General features: G+C 36.1%; 2 protein-coding genes and 1 long non-coding RNA gene across 7 annotated transcripts; 1 reads left to right on the top strand and 2 right to left on the bottom strand.

Annotated features, from left to right (window-relative positions):
• Nucleotides 1–963: 963 nt before the first annotated feature.
• On the top strand, nucleotides 964–14,445 carry LOC126718271 (trihelix transcription factor GT-1-like). 2 transcript variants are annotated; one of them, XM_050420389.1, is made up of 5 exons: nucleotides 964–1,997; nucleotides 5,047–5,085; nucleotides 12,900–13,031; nucleotides 13,310–13,534; nucleotides 13,849–14,069. In XM_050420389.1, the coding sequence occupies exons 1-5, from the start codon at nucleotides 1,409–1,411 to the stop codon at nucleotides 13,863–13,865; spliced, it is 1,002 nt and encodes a 333-aa protein (XP_050276346.1). In that variant the 5' UTR covers nucleotides 964–1,408; the 3' UTR covers nucleotides 13,866–14,069. The 2 variants fall into 2 exon arrangements, with proteins under 2 accessions (XP_050276346.1, XP_050276345.1); XM_050420388.1 differs by having other exon boundaries at nucleotides 969–1,997; nucleotides 13,872–14,445.
• LOC126718272 (uncharacterized) lies at nucleotides 5,850–8,474 on the bottom strand. 3 transcript variants are annotated; one of them, XR_007652881.1, is made up of 4 exons: nucleotides 8,189–8,474; nucleotides 7,939–8,034; nucleotides 7,497–7,563; nucleotides 5,850–6,100 (listed from the first exon to the last, which is right to left on the bottom strand). It is a non-coding gene; the product is annotated as an uncharacterized LOC126718272 (long non-coding RNA). The 3 variants fall into 3 exon arrangements; XR_007652883.1 differs by having other exon boundaries at nucleotides 7,497–8,034; XR_007652882.1 differs by lacking the exon at nucleotides 7,497–7,563 and having other exon boundaries at nucleotides 8,189–8,473.
• Nucleotides 14,446–15,068: 623 nt separating the features above from the next.
• On the bottom strand, nucleotides 15,069–17,108 carry LOC126718269 (mitotic spindle checkpoint protein MAD2-like). Of its 2 annotated transcripts, XM_050420387.1 has the most exons (8): nucleotides 16,806–17,108; nucleotides 16,663–16,678; nucleotides 16,429–16,559; nucleotides 15,867–15,987; nucleotides 15,671–15,774; nucleotides 15,462–15,583; nucleotides 15,309–15,372; nucleotides 15,069–15,277 (listed from the first exon to the last, which is right to left on the bottom strand). In XM_050420387.1, exons 1-7 carry the CDS (start codon nucleotides 16,876–16,878, stop codon nucleotides 15,316–15,318), a joined length of 624 nt encoding a protein of 207 aa, XP_050276344.1. In that variant the 5' UTR covers nucleotides 16,879–17,108; the 3' UTR covers nucleotides 15,069–15,277; nucleotides 15,309–15,315. The 2 variants fall into 2 exon arrangements, with proteins under 2 accessions (XP_050276344.1, XP_050276343.1); XM_050420386.1 differs by having other exon boundaries at nucleotides 15,069–15,372; nucleotides 16,806–17,101.
• Between the last annotated feature and the right edge of the window lie 6,397 nt (nucleotides 17,109–23,505).

Raw genomic sequence — 23,505 nt, 5'->3', positions numbered from 1 at the left:
AACATATATATATATATTTATAGGATCTTGTTAACGGGGTTTTAAAAATTTATTAAAAAAAAATATTTTTTTTTACTAGGAAAAAGTTTGAGTAATGTGCCAAGCATAAACTAATTTATTGTATTTTTATAAACTGTTGATATAGTAAATTCTTATTCATATTCATATGGGTTTATCACTAACGTTATTTTTTTACTTACCAATAATCACCTATTACATTAAAAGTAATGCTACAGACACGAATTATTTTACAACATTTTTACAAACTATTGATGTGACAAATTCTTACTAGTTCTAATCTGGGCCATCATTAATATCACATTTTTATTTACCAATAATTATTTGGTAAATGTTAAGCCACATTAGCAGTTTATAAAAATGTTGTAAAATAGTTTATGTCTACAGTATTAGTCTTACATTAATAATTTGTAAAAGAGAGATGCTACGCTTACAATATTTTTACAACAAATCATAGGTGGTTAGTTGTTATTGGTTCAAATTTGAAACTAACATTAAGATTACTTTTTTGCCCTAACAATAATAACCAGTAACAACCTGCTACTTAGAATTTGTTGTAAAAATATTGTAGACATATTATTTCTCTTTGTAAATAGGTTTGTAAAATAGTTTATGCACGGTGACATTACTCAAAGAATTTCTAAAAATATTTATTAAACTAATACGGTTAGGACATCTCTTAACTTTTGCCTTTATAAATATAATGAATGGTCTTAGAACATTTATTAATGGATCATTTAAAAAAAAATTGATATTACTTTTATTGTAGAAAATATTAAAAAATGGTCAAAAAATTAATTATTTTTTATTTTTCTGGTAGAAAATTTCAATTAATATATATTTTTTTATAAATAAAAACTTTGTTAACTTTTTCCCATATGTATTTTGGATAGTTCTTCCTTGCGACTCTATGCCTAAAATCGTCCAATAAAAATTAATAGAGTTTGAGTGCAAAATTCAAGGATGGGACAGAGGAGGAGGAGCTGAAATGAACAGTAGAACACAAGAAAGAAAGAAAGAAAGAAAGAAAGAGAGGAGTCCATATCAAGTTCAACCGATTCTCCCATTTCTCCGCTAATCAAACACAAAGCTTTTACTTCACGCACCTCTCTCTCGCTCTCTCTCTCTCTCTCTCTCAACTCACAAGGACACACTTGTTTGCTAAAACCCCAAAATTACCGTTTGCAATAAAGTGAAACCAAATCCAAAAAAAGAGAGAAAAGAACCGCACTCAACTTCAATCCCCTTACTTATTACAACAACAAAATGAACTTTTTTTACTCTCACTCCCACTTCCTCATCTCAATCTAATTCTCTCTCTCTCTCTTTCTCTTTCTCGGAGGCATTTTCACAAACACCTACATCAGAGAAAAAACAAAAGCCCACCACCATGTACTTGTCCGAGAAGCCGCGCCCCATAGACTTCTACAAAGAAGAAGGCGCACGCGACATGATGATCGAGGTCGTCTCCAATGGCGGCGGCGGCGGCGACCTGCCACCTCACCACGCTCCTCAACCTCACCCTCACACGCACGCCCACTCTCACCACCAGCACCAGCAAATGATTCTCGGCGACAGCAGTGGCGGCGACGAGGACCATGAAGTCGAGGTCGAAGTCAAGGCTCCCAAGAAGCGAGCCGAGACGTGGGTCCAAGACGAGACTCGTAGCTTAATCTCTCTGCGCAGAGAAATGGACGGGTTGTTCAACACTTCGAAGTCGAACAAGCACTTGTGGGAGCAGATTTCGTCGAAGATGAGAGAAAAAGGGTTCGATCGATCACCCACTATGTGCACCGACAAGTGGAGGAACTTGCTTAAAGAGTTCAAGAAGGCTAAGCACCAAGATAGAGGTAGTGGGTCTGCTAAGATGTCTTATTACAAAGAGATTGAAGAGATTTTGAGAGATAGGAGTAAGAATGCACAGTACAAGAGCCCCACTCCACCTAAGGTTGATACCTATATGCAATTCTCTGATAAAGGTATAGTTTTTGAGCTTCGTTTTTGGCGGAATATTGCCCGAATTTTAGTTTTTCTTTTTTTGGTAAAGGTATTTGATTTGAATAGGTGTTTCTGGATGTGGGTTTTATTGGGTAATGCCTGATTTGTGTTATCTGGGTGTATATGATTGGGATAACTTACAATATTTTGTGTTACTTGAGATTGCCATGTGTAGTGTTTGCTGTCTTATGGAATGATTCTATTAGAAGCTATATTTAGAGGCCTTGTAAATGGGTATAAGTATAACAGATTAAGTTGAAAAAGCAAATCTACCTTATCAAAGCATGCTCTTGAAATTGCTATTTTTGGTTATTCCTCATTTTGCAAATATATATTGATAGTCACATGTTGACTCTTTCTGCAAGCCCAGTGTGAGACATTACCTAGAGTGTTGTCTGCAATGTTATAGTGCTTACTTTGAGTTTTCTGTACACCGCTTACTTTGGTTTTCTTTTTTTTTTTTTGGGGGGCGGGGGTGGGAGTGCGAGGGTGGGTGGGTACTGGGTGTGGGGGTATGTAGCTCAGTTTGTGGTGCTGTATGTTCTAGTTCTGTTTAGAAACCAGGATATCTCATCAGTGGTACTGGGTGTAGGGGTATGTAGCTCACTTTGTAGTGCGAATGTCATGTTCTAGTTCTGTTTAGAAACCAGGATATCTCATCAGTGGTACTGGGTGTAGGGGTATGTAGCTCACTTTGTAGTGCGAATGTCATGTTCTAGTTCTGTTTAGAAACAGGATATCTCATCAACCAGTTAAGGGATTCATAGATCAATTTACTTGAATGAATATAATTTTCTTCCCAGTTTCATACGCATGTCAAGAAGGGAAGTCCATGCAAATGACCATTTATCTGCCTTGGCTTCTTGACTAGACTTGTCCCTTTTACTGTATTTTTCCCTAAAAGCTTACATATCATTGGATTTCAAATCACTAGGTCTCAATTTATCTACAGGAAAGAAGTTCCTTTTGAATCATGAAATTAATTTTTTTAGTTTTAAATCCTGCCTGTTTGCAATTGTCTGATCTGAATGGAGAATGAGTGGGGACTATTTTTTTCTGATAACCCACATATCTTGTCCTTTCAATTTCCTTCCACTTGATGATTATGACGATTTTCTCTTCTGTCTTTTTAAGAGTAAAAAATACATGGACAGTTTTAGAGCTTTTTTCATTAATAGCCTATATGTTACCGATTAGTCTATTTTAAATGTTAGTATTCGTGTATCATAAATGATTCTTTCTGCAAAATGGTTCTTTTAGGTAAAAAATGTCCAGAAGATTCTCACTCCTTTGATTGCGTATTCTTACAATCCTCGTGCCTTATTTGGCTCTCTGATTATCTGTAGTGAACATGCAAGACTGGATGATGCAGAGCATTCTGTGATTTTAATTGTTTCCAAATGTCATATGCTCCTGCGTATTGAGAGCATCTGTAGTCTCATCATGTAGATTAGTGAATACACATCTATGGATATTAGGATAATGGATAGATGACAGTAACCACGTTGGATAATTTTCATACTGACTGATGCAAAATTTCATACATTTTTGGATTTGGAATATCTAAACCCCTTTATCCTTACCTTTCTGATCAAGTGCTTAGTTATTCTTCTTATGCCCTTACACTTTCATTATATTATAAGCTGCTCTGGCTGTTCTCGCTCCCATTCCTATCCACAGTTGAGATTGTTAACCTCTGCAAAATAGTGAAAATACATCTATACAAGACCAATTTTCTAATAAAAAATTTCAGTAGTATCTGTGATGGATTACCTATATAAAAAAAATGTAGCATCTGTGATGGATTAGTGGACTTGATTGCCTAAGTTTCTTTTAATCCTTCTAACACCATGGTCACTACATTAACAGATAGTTGATATTCTGGCTATGTGGGTTAACTTTCTTCAGTTCTTCTCCATAATGGAAGATGTAACATCTCTTCTTTTTGAAGTAACCATGGCTCATCCTGTTACTCTTAACTCTTATCATTGGTAATAGTTGAGAGGGGATTACAAAGGCTAAGATTAAACTTGGAACTGATAGCTACAGTGCTTTGAGTTGGATATTACTGGAAGTTACAAAACAGTTAGAAAAGCTGTTTTGCATCTCAGTTGAGCTGACAACCCTAAGGGGTGTACATATGAAGGAGACTTAGATGCACTTGTCAATAATTTAGTTCTTGATTTAGTATTTCTGTCATTTATACTCCTGGTGAATTCCGATATAATGCCACACAGAAGTGTGATCTCCAAGCAGTCGTATATAAATGTTTGTGTGAAAGACATTCCTCCTAGTCACGAAGTCAGGAATCTATTGTGAAGTCTAGCTGAGCTTGTTAATTTTTTTGCTATTACTTGTTAGATTAACGTTTTTGTTAACCCAGTGCTTGTGATTTATGGATTTGGAGTACTTTGCTCACATAAGTCTGTCTGATTTATCTCCTGAATGCTCCCAGTGACCCAATATCATAAATTATTAACTGAAAATTTCTGAATGGGGAGCCAAACTTTATGAAATCTGGCTTCTGTAGTTGGTTATCAACAAGGTCTCATGCTTTTGAATTGTGCCATTCTAATGTTCGTTGAAGCATCACATGGCATATTGGGATTTCCTGTACATGATTTAGTTGAGCATCCTTTTTTACCTTTGTCTTTTTTATTTATTTAAAAAACATTATTTGAGCATCCTTTTATGTTCTACTTCATTAGTTTGTTGAACACTTGCATTCATGATTTACATATTTCCACTGCTTGGGCATCCATTAACTAGTGTACTAAATGTTCTTTACAATTGGTTTCTTGAAATTCGCAACCCCTTACCTCCTGGTTTAAACTGCAGTTTATATGGTTGTTTATTTATATTCACTTTTTTCTGATAATAATAGGCAACATGGATAAATCTTTTAATTGTATGATCTGACATGGTTCGAAAACATGTATAAATCTTTTAATTTTATTATATGACATGTTTCTGTTATTATGAACTGGTGCCAATATGACAAACTGCTTAACTCATTTTGTGCTCACCCAGGTATTGAGGATGCTGGCATTTCTTTTGGACCAGTGGAAGGTATGGAAATATTTGATTGTCATTCTTTGATTTACATTTTATGTTTCTTTCTATCCTATTTACTGGCTTCTGGATATATATATATATATATATATATATATATTTTTTTTTTGGTTGGGTTGCTCATGACTAGTGTGGATCTTTAAGTTCAGTGGTTTTTGTTTTATTATGTTTTTAGTTGTGCAGAAAAAGGAAATAAAAAAGGAAATTTGATGCAGGACAACCAGAACAAAATTGAAACAAACAATAAAATAAAGAGATATGACTTAGGAGTTAGCACTTAGGCTTTGCTTAGAGTTAGTACCAAGCGGGAAAACCACTAGGAGTCAGCACTTAGGGTAGACCTGGAGTTAGCACCAGACCAAAGAAAGACCAAACGGCTATTTTTTCATTCATCAAAATATCAACTATCTCCTCAAGGAGTACAATAGGTTGCTTATAAAAGATTGCTGAACCCTAATTCTAATTGGCTAGGAAACCCTAATTGCCTTATTACAAAAATAACCTTGCTTCCAAATTAAAATGCTAATACCCTAATAAATTACTAGGACCTAAAACATAAAAATACAAGTGACTTGCAAACATAAATAATACTAAACTAGTCGCTAATCCGTGCGATGCACGGGAAAGCTAGTGTATAAAGATGTAAGCTATTCTTTTTATCTTCCTCTTTGCTTGTACATTAGGATTCCAGTTTTATAGCTTCCTATCCTTGACATGAAATATTAATCTTGATATGAAACATTAATTTACATAATAAAAAATAGAAATCAAACATAAGTTTAAAATAAAATGAAGAATTAAATCTTTAACATCCTCAATTATCCATAAAATGTATGAAACACAAATTTAAAGAACTACTTAATCAATATTTAAAATAAATCGAAAGACAACTTTAAAGTGTTTTTTTGTATTTTCTTCCTTTGTTGCTTTGTAGTAGACACTGAATATGTCCTTTGGTTTTCCTTGAGTACAAATGTTAGTGTGAGTTGCACATTGCTTTTGAATTCTATACCTGATAAGAGAAATGACATATATAATGTTAATATCATATTAGTTATTGTGTATTTTAATATTAAAAGTAAACATTTTATTTTGTGTACCCCTTGGGATTGGGAAGGATGCCTTTTTGTTGCAATTGTCGCACCATAAAAATTCATCTCTTGATTTCACCTTTTTACGACATACTTCGCAACAGATAAAATACCACCCAAAATTATCTATCTTAATGTTTGTAATCTTTCCCTAACAGGTAAAGATAGTTTCCTATAAATTGAATTTGATATCAATCAATTCATAATTTTATAGTTAAATTTTGTATAAATTTGTCCATACACTTCTTAAGCAAGGAGGGTATGGACAATGCACAGAACACATGACATTAAAGCTTCAATATTTATAGATTCAATTTATTTACAAAGGATCCATTGTCTCTTGAAGGCTTGAAGTGCTAGATAGAAGTTAGGTTAGCTACCTCTCATTTTATTCTAAGATTTTTGTAGGACATTTATGGCATGCAACAAAGGGCTCATGCAACTACAGCAAGATTTGAAACACATTGAATTTAGATCAAATATTCATACTTATAACAGTAGAATAATAACGGTCTGTCAGCCATCAATATCACAAAGTTTGTGCTAGATATTTAGTTAGATTTCCCAGCAAATAGAAATGAAGGACAATATGTTTGAAACAGGGCATTTCCATCACAATTAGAAACCTAAAATAAACTTAAAATCTCAGGTAACCAACACCCAATCGTGCATAAATTACAATAAGAATTCAGACATTGGCAGCCATACATGAACCCAAATAAGAATTCACAAAATTAAATCCAATAACCCAATTATTGGAAGCACCTGTCCAGAGCTACACACCGTAGTTATAATGATATCACGAATGTGCAAAGTCTAAATTACCAGAGACAGCCAGGTATACTATATGTAAAACGGTACTTGTGTTCTGATATTTTCATACCCTAACACTATTTACTACTAATATTTTATATGGCAAATACTTCTGATATAAAATAAACTTCAAAATCCAAATAGAGCCACAGTATTGCATATACAGTTTAGATTAAACTTAATAAACCAATAATGATATAAAAAAGACTCCCACAGATACACATAGTCTACTCCAACCCTACCCCAAACAAAAAATCTACAGGGAATTCAATAATCAAATAGAAAATAACAAATTGAGTCTGAGTTTCCAGTCAGTTATACAACTTCTTATTTGGATGCTTACATAATAATTCAGCCAAAACACTTTGTATTTCAAACAATATCTTATAGGAATTAAGAAACTCCAACCAAGGCTACTAATAATAACAAAAAAATAAAGAAAAGTACAAATCTCCAACCAAATAGAAAAAGGAATTAAAATACTAAATAAGAAAATGTGAGAACCTGAGAGGAGGAGGATATAGCAGCATTGAAGTTTTATAGGTCAAACCACATACTAAGTAACCCCTTCCTGAAATTTGATATATATTAGAACCACACACAAAGCCAAACTACAGGTTTACAAATATCCTCATACTCAACTGCTTTAAATTTCAAATTCACAAATAATAATAAAAATTTCCAACCAAATTCAAAATTATAAACTACAAAATACAATCAACTCTAGAATACAAACCAAATTAAGAATTAATTATAAAGCAAGAAATAAAAATTTCATCAACACATTTTTAATTCCCTATTTCTCTATAATGAAGAGGCAGAGAAGGCTGGCATTTTAGTTAGCCAAATAATTATTCAATCAAACAGACGATTAAGTTAAGGTAAATCGGATATGGTAAAAAAACCTAAATAGCAAATAAAGCAGAACTTGAAGATAAGGCAAAACCTGTATGATTGTTGTCAGATTTTGAGGGTTGGGAGGCTCTTCAATACCATCTCCACTACAAAACCCATTCATATCCACAATATTTTCTTACAAAACCTGTAGAAATTGATTTTCTATTAGTGTTTCCCTGACTCCAACAAAAAAAGAATAGAGAGGAAAAAAGGGTTAGGAATTGAAATTCCTAAATTGACAGAAAACCTAATTGAAGACAGTAGGAAAAGAGATTAGTCATAGATTAATTGAGAAATACCTAGAGAGAATGATCTGATATGGCGGCCGGGTCGAAGATTGAAAACGTTGGCACCCATGGTCGAGCTTGGTTCTGCGTTTGAGAGAGGAACACCCATGGTCGTGCTTGGGTCAGCGTTGTTTTGCTTGATTTGTTGTTTCTTCGTTGATTCTTTAGTCTGCTAGCAAAATATTTTTTTGAGGAGTTTTAACGGGTTTGCTTTTGGGGAAGAAAGAGAGGTTTTTTAATTAGGTTTGTTTCAGGAATTTTATTGGGTTGCTTTTGGGGAAGAAAGATACGTTTTTTAATATATCTAATATATATCAAATTGAAGCTACGGTATATATCAAGTTGAAGAAGCTACGGCCCACTATTAGATCATTATCATGGCCTGATCAACTTAAGCTATGGCCCACTATTAGATGATTAATAGTTTATTAATTATTTTTTTATTAAAAAATATAAATAAAAAATGCTGATGTGGAAAATTGTGGAGAAAGCAAGGCTTCGGTTTTATATATATATATAGATAATAATCTTCTTGCGTCTCCCGCATCATTCTCCTCTGGTTGGAGAAAACTCGATCTCGAGTTTTAAAACATTGAAGGATTTGAATGTTGACAAGTAACACTTGCTTTAAGTCTGGAATCACCTTAGGGAGCACAGAGAAAAGAAAAACCTTGAATTCCACCACATCAAACTCATTTGGAATAACAAAATCAATGTGTGGAATCAGTATAATATCATCTTGAACCTTATGAACCATAGGAAACAATGTAGTTTTAACTTCTTCGACTTCACCAAGATGTAGATCTTTAAGCACTATGGAGGGTTGATTAGAAGCACATTCAACTACTTCAACTTTCACATCATGTGCACCCTCAAGCTTGCTAGGTAGTTTTTGAGTGGGTGCCATTTTCTTTTCTAGCTGGGCATTAATCCTAGTGATTATTTGCTCCCCCAATTTCCACGAAATAGGTGAAACAGTCTGATTTTCCTTTCTTACACTAGCAAAAAGTGAACTGAGAAGATCTAAGGAAATGTCTTCACTTTCATCTATGACCAGATTCATAATTGTTTCTATGGCTGAAAGTACAGCAGGTGGATGGTTGGACCTAATTATCTTTAAGAAACTTTGAAACATCTCAACAACCAATGCATCACACTCAAGATCCAGCATCACCAAGCATAACTTGACCTTTGCAGTGGTTTCAAGAATTGAAACCACCTTCTTATAAGAGTGAGTAGACACATGAGACATATTTTCAAATGCTACCAAAATCAATTGGAATATTTATTTCATTTGCTCATCCTTATATGGGGCATCTGGTGCTGTTATCCTTGTAATCTCAATAATGCAAGATAAAACTGAAACCTTCACATCCATTTCAGCATGTCGCAAAAGTTTATTAGTGATTAGTGCCTTCATTGAGGGTAAAAGAGCATCTCGCATTGATTTGGATGGTTCTTGCTCCACATATGCTAACAAATTTTCAACTTTATCAAGAAGAGTGAGGAGATCATCAATGGAGGAAGGAGGGTTAAGGAGTGTATTCCCAGCCTCCTTAATCTCCTCCTCAAATTCTCTATCAAAGACAGTCATTTTCAGCTCAGACTTGGAGTCACAAAACACCGATATGGAAAATTTCTGTGAAGTTGAAGAACACTTGATGTGCACGGGGGTTGACTTCTGGGTTTAATGGTTAATATGACTGCTTATATGTTATTTAAATTGAGGCAGGGTGGGTTTTGCAGTGGATGGGTATAGGACTGGGCTATTTGTTTAATTGGTTTTGATGGCTGGTTTTTTTTTTTTTTTTTTTTTGGGTTACTGGGTTCAGTAGGTTGAATGGGTTGGGACAATTTGGTCTAATTAAGGTTTTTATTTTTATTTTTTTCGAAATTGGGTTGGGACAGTAAAGGCTAAGGCAAAAGATGGGCTGTCTTTGGGTCGGGTCAGATGTGTTTAAGGTTAATCAGATCAAGTAGGTCACGTAAATGGCTAAAGAAGGGGAATAGGGGAATTTAGACAGGCCAGTGGGTTACTTCATGAGATTGGATAGATGCAGGATTGGCGTTGCAGTAGAACCAGCGGCATGTGAGGCTGAGGCTTCCGACAAGTGTTGTGGTTGTGGTGGCTGGCCCTTCTGGCAGCTTGTGATGGCTGTGGGCAGCGGCTTTGGATCGACGGGGTGAGATCGGTATTAACGAATTCTTGCGGTACTGTTCTGGTGGAGTGGGTTATAGGTTTTCTGGATCTGGTTTCCTTTATGGTGGTTGGCTTTTGTGTGGGTATTGTGATTTGATGGGATGAGAAACACGGCAACGAAATTTTTTTTTTTTTGGTTGATATTTTCTGGTTCTTTCCTGCGGTGTTGCTTCAACAGATCGGTGTTTGCTCTGATCCCAAATATGATGTAAGACAACCAGAACAAAATTGAAACAAATAATAAAATAAAGAGATGACCTAGGAGTCAGCACTTAGGCCTTGCTTGGAGTCGGCACCAAGTGGGGAAACCGCTAGGAGTCAGCATCAGATCAAAGAAAGATCAAACAACCATTTTTTTCATTCATCAAAATATCTACTATCTTCTCAAGGAGTACAATCTATGAAGCACAGACGCGGCCTGGGAGGGTGCCGCATCGAAGTCCGACGTGGATGCCCGCGCACTGGTGCCGCGTTTGAGCTCTTTTTTTTTCACAGATTTGCGCCAACTCGGCTCGATTCGCGCCGAACCGGGCCGATTCGGCCAGAATCGGGTTGTATTGGCCGAATTGGGCCATATCGACTGGCGACCGAAATGGTTGAAACAGGCCGAAATAGGCTTTGAATCATGCTAGAACAGCCGAAATCGGTTTTGAATGAGGCCCAAACATCCTAAATCTGTCCTTCCTCAATTTTAATCTAAATATTTGTTGCTTCTTTTGTGTTTTCCTTTTTGTTTTGTGTTTTGTTTTGTGTTTCTTGCCTTCTTCTTTCTTTGTTTTGTGAATCAAGGCATAGTAATGTGTTTTTTAAGTATATTTTAATAGTAAAAATATATTGAAAATATAAATAAAAATATTTTTAATAATTTTTTAATCGCCGCACCCCGTCGCACCCACACCCTTCTTTTTCAAAAATTGCTGAGTTCCACACCCGCATCCGAATCCGGAAACGCACCCGTGCTTCATAGAGTACAATAGGTTGCTTATAAAGGATTGCTAAACCCTAGTTCTAATTGGTTAGGAAACTCTAATTGCCTTATTACAAAAATAACCTTGCTTCCAAATTAAAATACTAATACCCTAATAAATTACTAGGACCTAAAACATAAAAATACAATTGACTTGCAAACATAAATAATACTAAATAATAATCTTCTTGCGTCTCTCGCATCAAAATTGCACACCATTCTTGTTGCATGGGACATGCATGTTCACATGCTCATTGTTTTTTGAATTTTAGTCTACAATAAAATATGGCTATATATTGGATGGAATCGCCAATGACCTCTTAGGTCAAGTGTCATTTCTGAGCATTTTCAATGGAAAACGTCTAGCATTTGAATTCCCCCTCCCTCACTTAAAATATATTAGAAAATATATATTGGATGAAATCACCACCACTACCATAAACAATCATTTAGCTTTGAATTATATTATTTTATTGTGGATGCTGAGCTTTTCATGTTAAAGGAAGTGTGAAGTATTCTCTACCCATTGCCAAGATACAAAACTCTTTTAAAGTTGTGATTACAAATAATTGTAATGAATCAACTATCATTGAAGAATTAGTCGCATGTTGAGACAAGAAATCTGGGTTTTGGAAGTTTAGTTTAAAAAAGAGCTCATTTCATATCAGCCACTTATTCTTTGGTCTACCATTGTCACTTGATGACAGCTACACATAATGCTGATCTGAGTTTTTACAGAAAAAGTTTCTTTGTCATCATTGGCTGCTTCTTTTGTTTTTTCAACTCTATACTATAAATGAGCGAGTTGGTATAATAGCGATTGAAGCTCCTTATGCCCGGTTCCGTTCTCCCCTAAAAACAAATACCCTTATAAATGAAAATAGAAGAAATTGAGAAATGAGAGCAAAGAGGATAAGAATTAGCTATATTGGGGTAAATGATTTATGGACTTACACTTACCTAGTTTGATATTGAGTGAACTTGATTTTCTGCATGGATATACAGATGCAATACCACTATTTGTAATCGGCATTTCTGTTGTCTTTCCTCAATGCAAACACCATTTTCCATTTCCTGACTTGAGACAAACTTTATTGGAGGGTAGTTAAAATGTATTGCGAAAGTTCTCTTGATTATCTCCTAGTTCTTCTCTCTATGTTTCTCTAAGTTTTGAGTAGACAATTTCTTTACTTGTGTTGATTTGTTGTTTAGGTCTAGTCCACTTCAATAATCCATAGAACAGTCTATTAAGGTCCAATAGAGAGGACAGACGCTTGACGATACTACTGCCTACTTCAGAGTTCAGTCTTTTGTTGATACTTACCTAACTATATCATACAGCCGAGACCTGAATACTTTGACACAATGCAATCATCTGAATTATATGTATCTCTGGTCGTTTAGATACTTTTGCACAGCCTTTTATTTTTTTATTTTTATTTTATAATAATTATTATTATGTACTTTTCCTGTTTTGGGAGAGAGAGTTTTCCTTGTTATCTATGTATCTCAAAGAAAAATGTTTTCCCCTCCCATTTAAGTTCTTTCATGTGCAGCTACTGGCAGGCCAACACTCAATCTTGAGAGACGTTTGGATCATGATGGACATCCTCTTGCCATTACCACAGCTGATGCAGTTGCAGCAAGTGGTGTTCCTCCTTGGAATTGGAGAGAAACCCCTGGAAATGGTAACTTTGCAGTTAATCTGACTGTTTTGAAATTATCTTAACAGACATCTTTATTTGTGACTTCTCCTTCAAGTTGTGTTCTGTGGATGAGTATCATTTTGTTAATAGTAAGAACATTTTGTTTATGGGTGGAATGTCCTCTGTATGACCTGCCTAAGTGAGTGAGATCAAGGCCACTACTATGGATCATGAGCCTTTGGCTTCTTTTTTTTTGAGAGGACAATTAATAAATGATTTCTTTATGTTGACTTTATAGTTCTCTATTCCCTTACTTGCAGGTGGGGAGAGTCAGTCATATTGTGGGAGGGTAATATCAGTCAAGTGGGGTGATTACACTAGAAGGATAGGTATTGATGGCAGCACAGATGCCATCAAGGAGGCAATAAGATGCGCTTTCAGGTTGAGAACCAAACGTGCGTTTTGGTTGGAGGATGAGGATCAGATAATCCGAAGCCTTGATCGGGATATGCCTTTGGGGAATTATATGCTTCATCTTGATGAAGGTACAATTATATGTGGTTTTCATAAAGGTCATTATGATTCTAAATATTTCTTAAGAAAAGGATCACCCCAAAAAAATAAAAGTTGAAAGGTAGCAGCTTTTATTGATGGGATTAATTATCACATTTCTTTTTGTTTCACCTTTTCAAGAGCTGTAGTGCTGTTACGAAATTGGATCTTTCTAATGAAGTATGTTCCCTATAGCCGCATTCCCTAACCCAGCATAATAACTTTAACAGGTCGACAATAACCTGGAAGAGTTGTAAATATCTTTTTCCCCTTATGCTGAGCAATTTTTTTGGTTGGGGCTAAGCAGAAATGTTGAACTCCTAATTGCAGGATTGGCCGTTAAAGTGTGTCTTTATGATGAGTCCGATCACATACCAGCAATGCATACTGAAGATAAGATTTTTTACACTGAAGATGATTACCGTAATTTTCTTTCTCAACGAGGCTGGTCATGTCTAAGGGAGCTTGATGGGTATCGAAACATTGATAGTATGGATGATCTTCGACCTGGTGCAATATACCGTGGTGTGAGTTGAAGACAGCTCATCATTGTCTGGATGGAGGGACCTCATTCTGTTTTCTTCTTGATATGAGTGCGACCGGCTTGGAACCGTCTAGCTCAGTTGTGTATAATGCTGTTCTCCAGTTAAATTGTTTAAATACTGACACTGGAGGGACTTTGTTATTCTGTTTACCATACCTACTGATCAGGTTCCATGTTGCTTAGTTGTGTATAATTCAGAATTATATAGTAGCACATGGAAAAAAGCCTGTTGCACAAATTCTGATCTCAACGTATAGTGGCCTGAACAGCTTGTGTGTAAATATGTATTTCCAATGACAACAAAGGGTTTCCAAGTTCATTACCAGTAAAATCATTTTTCCCACTATGGATTTGCTGCTATTTGCTTTGCCGATTCTGGGCTAATGTATTTGTTACTATTTGCGTTGGTGGGTTTCTGAGTATGCGGTATAACTGGTTCTTGAAAATGAGCACGTTACTAATCCTGTTTCTTGAAACCCGTCATTAATGTTCAAAACTATTCATTAACAAGTTTATGTACACAGGTACAACATGCCTGGGAAGAAATACATTAAAATGTAGCTAGCAACTTACTGCATGCTAAATTTTTTAAGTTTGGCACTAATAAAGAACGGTTTTTTGGTGTTTGAGTTGTTAAAATAGCTTATAGCTTAAGAGCAGAGGTGTTAAAAAGCTATTTTAACACACCAAAAAGTTCTTTATCAGTGGTGCGCAAACATAAATTTTTTAGCAACTTACTGTAGTAAGTTGCTACTAGAAACACGTCTATTGTGAATGCTCTTAAAGACTCAGTTGCCCGTTTTAAACGTGCAGCAAAATCGTTCAAAACTTTAAGCACAGAACCTTAAAGTGGTTGTTGCTGACTTAATTGTATGTCCAATTTTTTCATGAACCATATTTGTTCTACAGTTCTACAATGATTAAAATGCAAGAAATATTTTTTACTTATTCTCATGTTTATTCCCTTAACATAACAAAAAGGCTTAAAGTGCAAAACGGATTTACTTATATATATCTCAATGGGGAACAGATTACAATTCAATTCAAGACACTCATATTTCTTCTTCACTCCATGTTTTCATCAGCCACTACAAAATGTGAATAAAAGATTCACAATGACCACGCTCTCAAGCGAAGAAGGAACCACACAAAGAGGTAAAAAAGAAACAAATGCAATTTGACCATCTGTGGCCTTCTCTCTACTGCTCATGTAAAAAAGCAGCCTTCTCTCTACTGCTCATCCCATTCGTCATTCTTGTATGACACAAGAGTGTCAATCTTGTGAATCTGCATAACCCAAGCAAACACATCACATCAACTATAGCTAACCAGAGTCTGTCACTCCAACCAAATCAAAAATACCATTGCAGACTCACCTTGGTATCAAAGGAATGCAATTTGACCATCTGTGGATTAGCAATAAGTTTGGGGTCACTCTCGATCCAAGTGAATGGGACTGCAACATCTTTGTCAGTGTAGGCCAACACATCAAAGACACCTAAAAGGAAGTAGGCACAAACAACGGGTTGATTGGAATAAACACCAAGCACAATTGACATAATTGGGAGTGATGAATGGTTCTTACAGGCTTCGTCGAGGCATGGCAAGTAGGTAATGCTTGAAGCAATCTGTCGCATGATAGCTTGTATCTCTCTCATGATTTCCTTGTCACTCTTTTCCCTAGACACACTGAAACCAGAAAAAAAAAAAAAAATGAAAACAATGAGAACTTACCCACAATTAGAACATTTCAGTAACTTCATATTAAGAAGGTTCATTACCCCTTCTCAACGACCTCGCTATCAGTCTCAATGGTAAAGTTCCACCTCTCTAGGACCTCATTGGTAGCCTTACTCATTATCACAAGAACAATCCTTTGCAACTGTCCAGCTTCCAGCCATTCTTTACGAGAAAACCAAAACATTTCAGTCATGAACATTGTACACGAATGCATCAAAGAAGACAACCCAAACAAATGAATAAAAATCTTAGTTTTTCTTGTTTTCAATACTCAGAAAATGAAAAACAGAAGTCAGCAAGTAAAGTCAAATCTTTCTATATCCAAATGAAATAAATGACACATTCTTTTCTCCTCCTTTTTCATGTACATTTAAATCGACCCATATCATGCTAATCACATAAAGCCAACAAACAAATTTGTGTCCCATGACTTCTATTGATATGTTTCATGATAAAAAGAGAAACTGGCCTCAATAGAGCCGTGAAACTGTTCTAGATCCACTAAATAATTTCCTGATTCTTTACTTCTTAGATTTTTTTACCAGAAAATCTCTTAGTATCCAAACAGAATAGAAAATGCTTATTCTTAAAGGCAAAACTTACCAGAAAGCTGAGAGTTTAGGTTGGCAATGAAGGATTTAACACCCTCATCCTGAGTAAGCAACATAGGAAGCCCATATTTCTTCACCTTCACAAAACTTTCTTCCGGATAAACTCCGCGATTGTAAAGAATACTAAACAATGTTCAATCAACATTAATTTTCAAAACCCATCAACAACAACATTCCAATAAAAAAAAAGAAAAAAAAGAAAGAGAAAATTAACATCCAATCTTACCTATTCGCAGCATACCCTGAAAGAGGAATTGCAAAGAAATAAAAAGATCAGAAAAGATTTTCTTCAAAACCCAACAAAGAAAATAGAACACTGAATTTCAAAAGAGGGTTTATCTAAGAAGTCTATAACGCACAATAACATACCAAAAAACTCGCTGACAATCGCCGCTGAACCACGAAGAGTGATGATATCTTTAGCCACTGTTTTTGAAGCCATAATCTCTCACCTTCTCTTCTCTAAGCCAAGAAAATCAAGATTCGTTCAAAGAAATATCAAACAAACGCACAGAATGATGGGATTTCGTGAAATCGATGGAAAACGAAAATGATATGGGTTTTGTTCAATAACCGAAGAGGGAAAAATGGGTTTGGGTTTTTTATTTGCAAAAAATAAGGGTTTCACTATCGAGCAATAGCAAATATATGATGGATTAGGGACAAAGTTGTGTAACGGCTAGTATTTTATTTGGCCGGGAGTGGAGGTCCAACGGTAGCATTTTAAATTGGTGCTTTTAAAATTAAACGCGAAGAAAGTGGGACCGGACCAATGGGGTGTTTACTAGATTTCTTTAGATTGGACGACGGATATGTTGCACACGTGGTTGTAGTAGTCTTGAAAAGCTGCCACGCAAGAGCATTCACAATAATGGAGCATTCTCTCATCAGGTGTGTCAAATATCAAATATTTAGCATTTGGTTTTGGCATACCAAATATCAAAAAATCATTCATATTAGGTGTTTTAAATGTCAAAATATTTGGCATGGATAAAGAGTGCAATCTCAAATTTGGAAGTGTATTGTTCATGAATTGTAAAACTTTTATTATTATTTTATTTGTTGGTGGGCACAGACCAATGTGGGAATTTTTTTTGTCCACTCTTCCCTATCTCCTCTCTCCTCTCACACCTCTGAAGCTCTTTCTTCTGTTTGCCTCTGTCTCTCCTTCTTCACTCTCATTCTTTTCCTCTCTCATCCTTAATTTACTCCGCCCACCTCGAGTCGCTGTCGTGCCGCCGATCTTGCCTGAAGTCACCTTGCCTGGAGCTACCGATCTCACCTAAAGCTGTCTTGCATGGAGCTGCCTTGCCTAGAGCTGTCAACCTCTCCTCTCTCTCTCTCTCTCTCTTTTGGTGCTTGTGGCAATGTTTTGTAATAGTGGCTAGTTGATTTTGGTTGTTGTTGGTTGGTTGATTTTGGTTGGTGGTGATGGGTTTGTAATAATGGTGGGATGTGGTGGTGGGTTTGTAACAATGGTGGGATGTGGTGGGGTGGGCTATGATGGGTAAGGCTGTCCAAAACCATCCGGTAACCAGACCCACTTGGAGAACCCGACCAGAACTGATCCGACATCGGCCAACCTGACTACTTCGGCGGTTGGCGGTGGATCTTCTCCACTAGAAATCGACTCCGGCGGGTCGGTCTCGGTTTCTCTCCCCCCAAAACCCAAAAAACCCAAACCGACCGGCGAAAAACCCATAATCCGAGAAGAAACCCAGATTTTGGTGAACAAATTCCAGATTCCGGCGAAAAATTTCCAGATCTCAGCAAAAAAACCCAGATTCAGGCAATATTTCACGTAGATCTGACGAAATTTTGACTAGATCTAGCAAAATCTCATTGATTTGGTGAGATTACTGCCGGATTTGGCGAAATCTCATAGATTCCGATGAGATTTTCGTCGGATCTGGGTTTTTCTCACTTTTTCTTGCAGTTTCCTCGCCATTTTCTCTCCATTTTCTCCAATCTATGACGTCGACCGAACCGTCCGCCACCCGTTGAAGTCTGATGAGGGTGGCAGTGAGTTGGGTGGGAGTGGTGGTGAGCTATTGAAATGAGTTTTTATTTTTTATTTCTTTATATTTATATTGTTGGTTTTTTTAATATTATTATAATGTATAGAATTGAAGAATAGAAGATGTGATGTATGGTAAATTGTAAAATGATGTGTTAAAATAATAAAGTAGCATTTTTGATGTGTTAAAATGACATTCTTTTACAACGCCTAATGGGAATGCTTCAAGGTTCTTAAAAAAAAAAAAAAGTTAAATTGCAAATTACACCCCTAAAGTTTAGGGGTGTTTGAATTTTACACCTTGAAATTTTAGAATTTAGATTTTATCCCCTGAAGTTTGGGGTGTTTAGATTTTACATCGTGACGTTTCAAAATTTGGATTTTACACTCCAAATTCTAAAAATTTAGGGTGTAAAATCCAAACACTCACAAACCTTAAGGAGTAAAATCTAAATAGCCATAAAATTTAGGAGGTAAAATCCAAAATTTTGAAACTTTAAGGTGTAAAATTCAAACACTCCCAAACTTCAGGGGGGTGAAATCTAAATTCTGAAACTTCAGAGTGTAAAATTTAAACATCCCCAAGCGTTAAGGCTGTAATTTGCAATTTACCCCAAAAAAAATATAGCTTTTAGCAACTCAAAAACCTACTTTATTTATTTTAACAACTCATTTTACAAAACACCAAACATCAATGATATTATTTTAGCATTCACAATAAAATAATATATCCAACACAATAAATAATAGCTACAACCATCATTGCCACAGTCACAACCACCCATAACAACCACCACCATAGCCACATTGGCTGAAACTTAGCCAAAATCAAATCATGACAAAAACCCATGAACCTATCAAATCACAAAATCAAATTACACCCACCAAAATCAAATCACAAAACACACTAAAACAACCCAAAATCAAATTACAAACCACAAACACACACGCCGAACCACCACAAATCTAATAAAAAACCCAATTGGCACAACCCATCAAACCCATAAAAATCCATCAAAAACCAATAGCCATCAACCAACGAGACCCATCATCCAGCACAATGAGATCCATCAGCCACCAATTGGCAAAACCCATCATCCACTAGCCATCAACCATCGAGACCCACAATTTGCTAGCCATCAACCAGTGAGAGGGGGCTAGGCAGAGAAAGAGTTGGGTTGGGCGGAGAGATGGCAGGTGCTGTGGTGGGCTTGTTTGTGTGTGAGAGGGCAGGAGTTGTAAGGGCATCTCTAGCAGCTTCTCCAAATTTTTGTACTGTTTGGAGAATGAACAGTGATATTTAGCTTTTATTTACCCACTTTTTCAAATACATTTTCCAACAGATTTTCTATCTCATGCTCTATCTCATTTAAATATTATTTCTTCATTCATTGTTTATTCTTTTTTTAACAACTATATTTTTCAATGAGAAGCGTTATGTTCATAACATTTTACGCAATACTTTCACAACAAAATTTATGTGGGAAGTTGTTACTAGTTTTAATTTGAATCCACTACTGAAATTATTTTTTTATTCGCCAATATTAACTAATAATAATCTGTTACTTAAAATTTATTATGAAAATATTGTGGTAATATTTTTCAATTATGATTTTTTATTTTTTATATTATTTTTCTTCCTTTCATTTCATTTTCATCCATACACGTTTCATTTCTTTTTTCTTTTTCTTGCTTTTCTCCTCCACATAAGTGTCCAGGTCCCCTTCTTTTATTTTCTTTTTCACCTTAAGAACATTCCAACAACTCATTTGCTGCACATCAGAGAGAGAGAGAGAGAGAGAGAGAGAGAGAGAGAGAGAGAGAGAGAGAGAGAGAGAGAGAGAGAGAGAGAGGCTGCTCGTCCGCCGCCCCACCGTCGGCGTTCACCATGCGGCACTACCACGTCTGCTACCCCACCGTCGCTCGTCCTCCTCCCACCACCAGGTTGGGTCAGATCGGCGTTTTTTTTTTTTTTTTTTTTTTTCAACTTAATTTTAAGAATTGGATTTTGTTTTGTGTTTTGTGTTTGGATTATGTGAGAAACGAGGTCAAATTGGCTTGTTCTTTTTTTTGTTTTGTTTTGTTTTTTTTCATATTTGCTTGTTCTGATTCAACTTTATTTTAAGAATTAGATTTTGTTTTGTGTTTTGTGTTTGGATTATGTGAGAAACGGAGAGAATGAGAGAAAAAAAGAAATCCAGAGGAGAGAGAAAGAATTGATATAATAGTAGCTAGGATAATTTTTTAAGTAGAAATATTGATTTGAAGTTGCTACAGTGTTCTCTAGATTTAGAGAAGTACTGTAGCAACTTCAAAAAAAATTTAGAAAAGTTTTGTGTATACCAAACCTGTTGGAGCATGAACAGTAGCATAGATTCTCCAAAAAATCCCGATACAGCATTTGTTGGAGATGCTCTAATGGGCGAAGGGGAGAGCCCAAGTGGAGAATGCATGAGAGAAAATTAGGGGAGAAAGAGAGGGAGGGGAGGGCTACGCTGGGCAAAGGGGAAAGGGGGGGATTGGGTTGTGTGGGTGAGAGAACGTGTGAGAAAAAATTAGGGGAGAAAGAGAAAGAGAGGCAAGTACGTGTGTAATGAATAAACAATTGTTTTTTCTTTTGAGTTTCAGCTACAGTGAGTTACTAGAGATAGCAGTTCATTGTAGCTCAAACTCAAGAATTTTTAGCAATAGCTTCTTTGATGTAGTGGGTGTTTTTAGTGTGTTGGTTACTAAAATGACTTTTTAGTCATTTTAGCAACCTTGATGTGAATGCTCTAATGGAGCCTAATCTACCCAATGCACCTAAGCCCTCCAAGCTTCTTGCTCCAACGAGGTTGCGCCGAACCTTTTTCTTTTCTAGCTTTCCGGATTCCGCTACTACACCGTAGCATCAACCAATGAATATTGGCTCCTTCCTAACTGCTTCCCAGAACTCCAAACGACTGTCTCACAGGGATGATAATGGTGAGAACCAGGTTTGGTACAAAGGCCTCTCAAGGATTTGACAATGGAGAGGAAGAGAGTGAGGGAATTTGATGAGACTCTAAGGTAGAGATTGTGGGTGAAACAATCTGGTTTTTCTTTAGGGTTTCTCTCTCAAAATTCTCTCTGGAAGCTCTCTTTCAATCGTGGGTTAAAAGGGTATTTATACTGAAGTGGAGTGGAATGCGAAACGTCAGGTTTTTCCAAAACAGGGGTGGCTCGCGGCTTGACCTCGCGGCTTGACTGAGTCGCGAGTTCCAGTCGCGAGTTAACCGTATGGCCAGTTGTCCTGTTTTGTCCTGTAGTGCTCCAGCTAGCATGACTGTTCATCTTCCAGCATGCTTGGCACGTGTGCATCTTCTGGCGGGTCGAAGCCGCGAGTCCAGCCGCGAGTCCCAGCCGCGACACTCTGTTTTCTTGCACACTCTTGAGCAATCTTCACACTATCTCACTCACTACCCTTACAACAATCCCACCTAAATACAGGGTTACTAAATGCTGAATTACAAGCAAATTTGGCACGGAATAAAGCCAATTAGATGGTTGAATAAATTCAACCTTACACATTTTACTACTATGTTTGATGAATATGGCTTAGAGTAGTTTCATTGTTTGTTCGCTTGCATTTACTCTATTACGCACTTAGTTTAAGTTAGAGTAAAATCAATCGAGCCGTAACTTTTAATTTGGGGGTCTAAACAGCTCTTGTGTTTTAACACATAATCGAGCTTTCAATTGGTATCAGAGCGGGTACACTTGTTTTGGTTTCATTACCTAAGTGTGATCCTTGACCCCTTGTGTGTATTGCCATGGATAATGCTTTGTATGCTTCTATGGATATTGTTGATTATAACATGCCATATGTTTGTAAAAATGCCTCTATGAGTGTTTATCCACATGATTGTGATGCCATGTTACATGAATCTTTGGGTGTTGTTGATCTTCCTAACATTAAACTCTTGAAGAAAAGAGTTAAGAAGTTTCATAAGAATTTGAGCAAGTTTCGTTGTGAAAAGGATGATTTGATTGCTAAGCTCAATGAATCCAATAAATTGGTTGAAAAGTATAAGAAGCTTGCTAAAAATTCTCTTGAAAAGCTGAAAGAGTTTGAATGTATAAATATAGACTTGGATGCTAAACTTGTTTTGTCTAACAAACTAGTTGATGATCTTAAATGTGAAAATGAATCTCTTAAGATGCATGCTGAGTATTTGATTGCTGAACCTATTGCTAAAATGGATGAAAATATTTGTTGCAATTATGTTGTGGTACCCGATTTTGTGACTATTGTGTGTTCTACCTTAAAAGATAAATCGGTGTACATTCCTCCACATAGAAAAAATCAAAAAGTGGAGAGAAAGGCTCATAAGCCTAAGCCTTTGTTTAGGTCCTATCTTAGGGAATTGAGTGGATCTACGTTTGTTCCTACTTGCCATCATTGTGGTGTGATTGGTCACATAAGAGCTCAATGCCCCATGTTGAAGAAAGAATAAAACCATGGTGCTAGATCCCTCCCTAAAAGGCTTGGTGGACCTAAACCCATTGTTTGTTACCATTATGGTGCCCTTGGTCATTTATGACCTCATTGCTCTAAGTTTCAAACTCTTAAAAGAATCAAAAGAAAAGAGAAACTTAAGCTTTTTGGAAGTTGTGCTATAAAAGCAAAACCGGATTTGGGGGAAAATGGTAAGTTTTTGACGAAAGTTTTTGATGTTCTTACCTCCTTGTCTATGTGCATCTTCGGTTCTCATTCTTCCAACCCTCGTCTCACTTCTCATGAGACATTCATTCCAAACAATCGTTCCATTTGGATGAGGAAGGGTTCCTATGGTTGAGCTTATGCTCTTTTGGTCATTGATCTAATTCTTTCGATCTTTGTAGGACCCTTTATGCATTAGATGCTTCATTGTCATGCATTTGTGCATCATGCATCTCTTTATATACATTATTTTTGTTGTTTTTGCATTTGATCTTACTTTTATGTTTTTGTTTTTGTGTATGTGAAAATTCAAAAACACATAAAAAGTGAAAAATTCAAAAAGTTTGATCGTATATGTTTGAGCACATTTC

This window comes from Quercus robur, chromosome 3 (assembly GCF_932294415.1).
Source record: "Quercus robur chromosome 3, dhQueRobu3.1, whole genome shotgun sequence".
NCBI lineage: Eukaryota > Viridiplantae > Streptophyta > Magnoliopsida > Fagales > Fagaceae > Quercus > Quercus robur.
The sequence above is the reverse complement of the archived record's forward strand: the minus strand, read 5'-3'. Positions and strand labels throughout refer to the sequence as shown.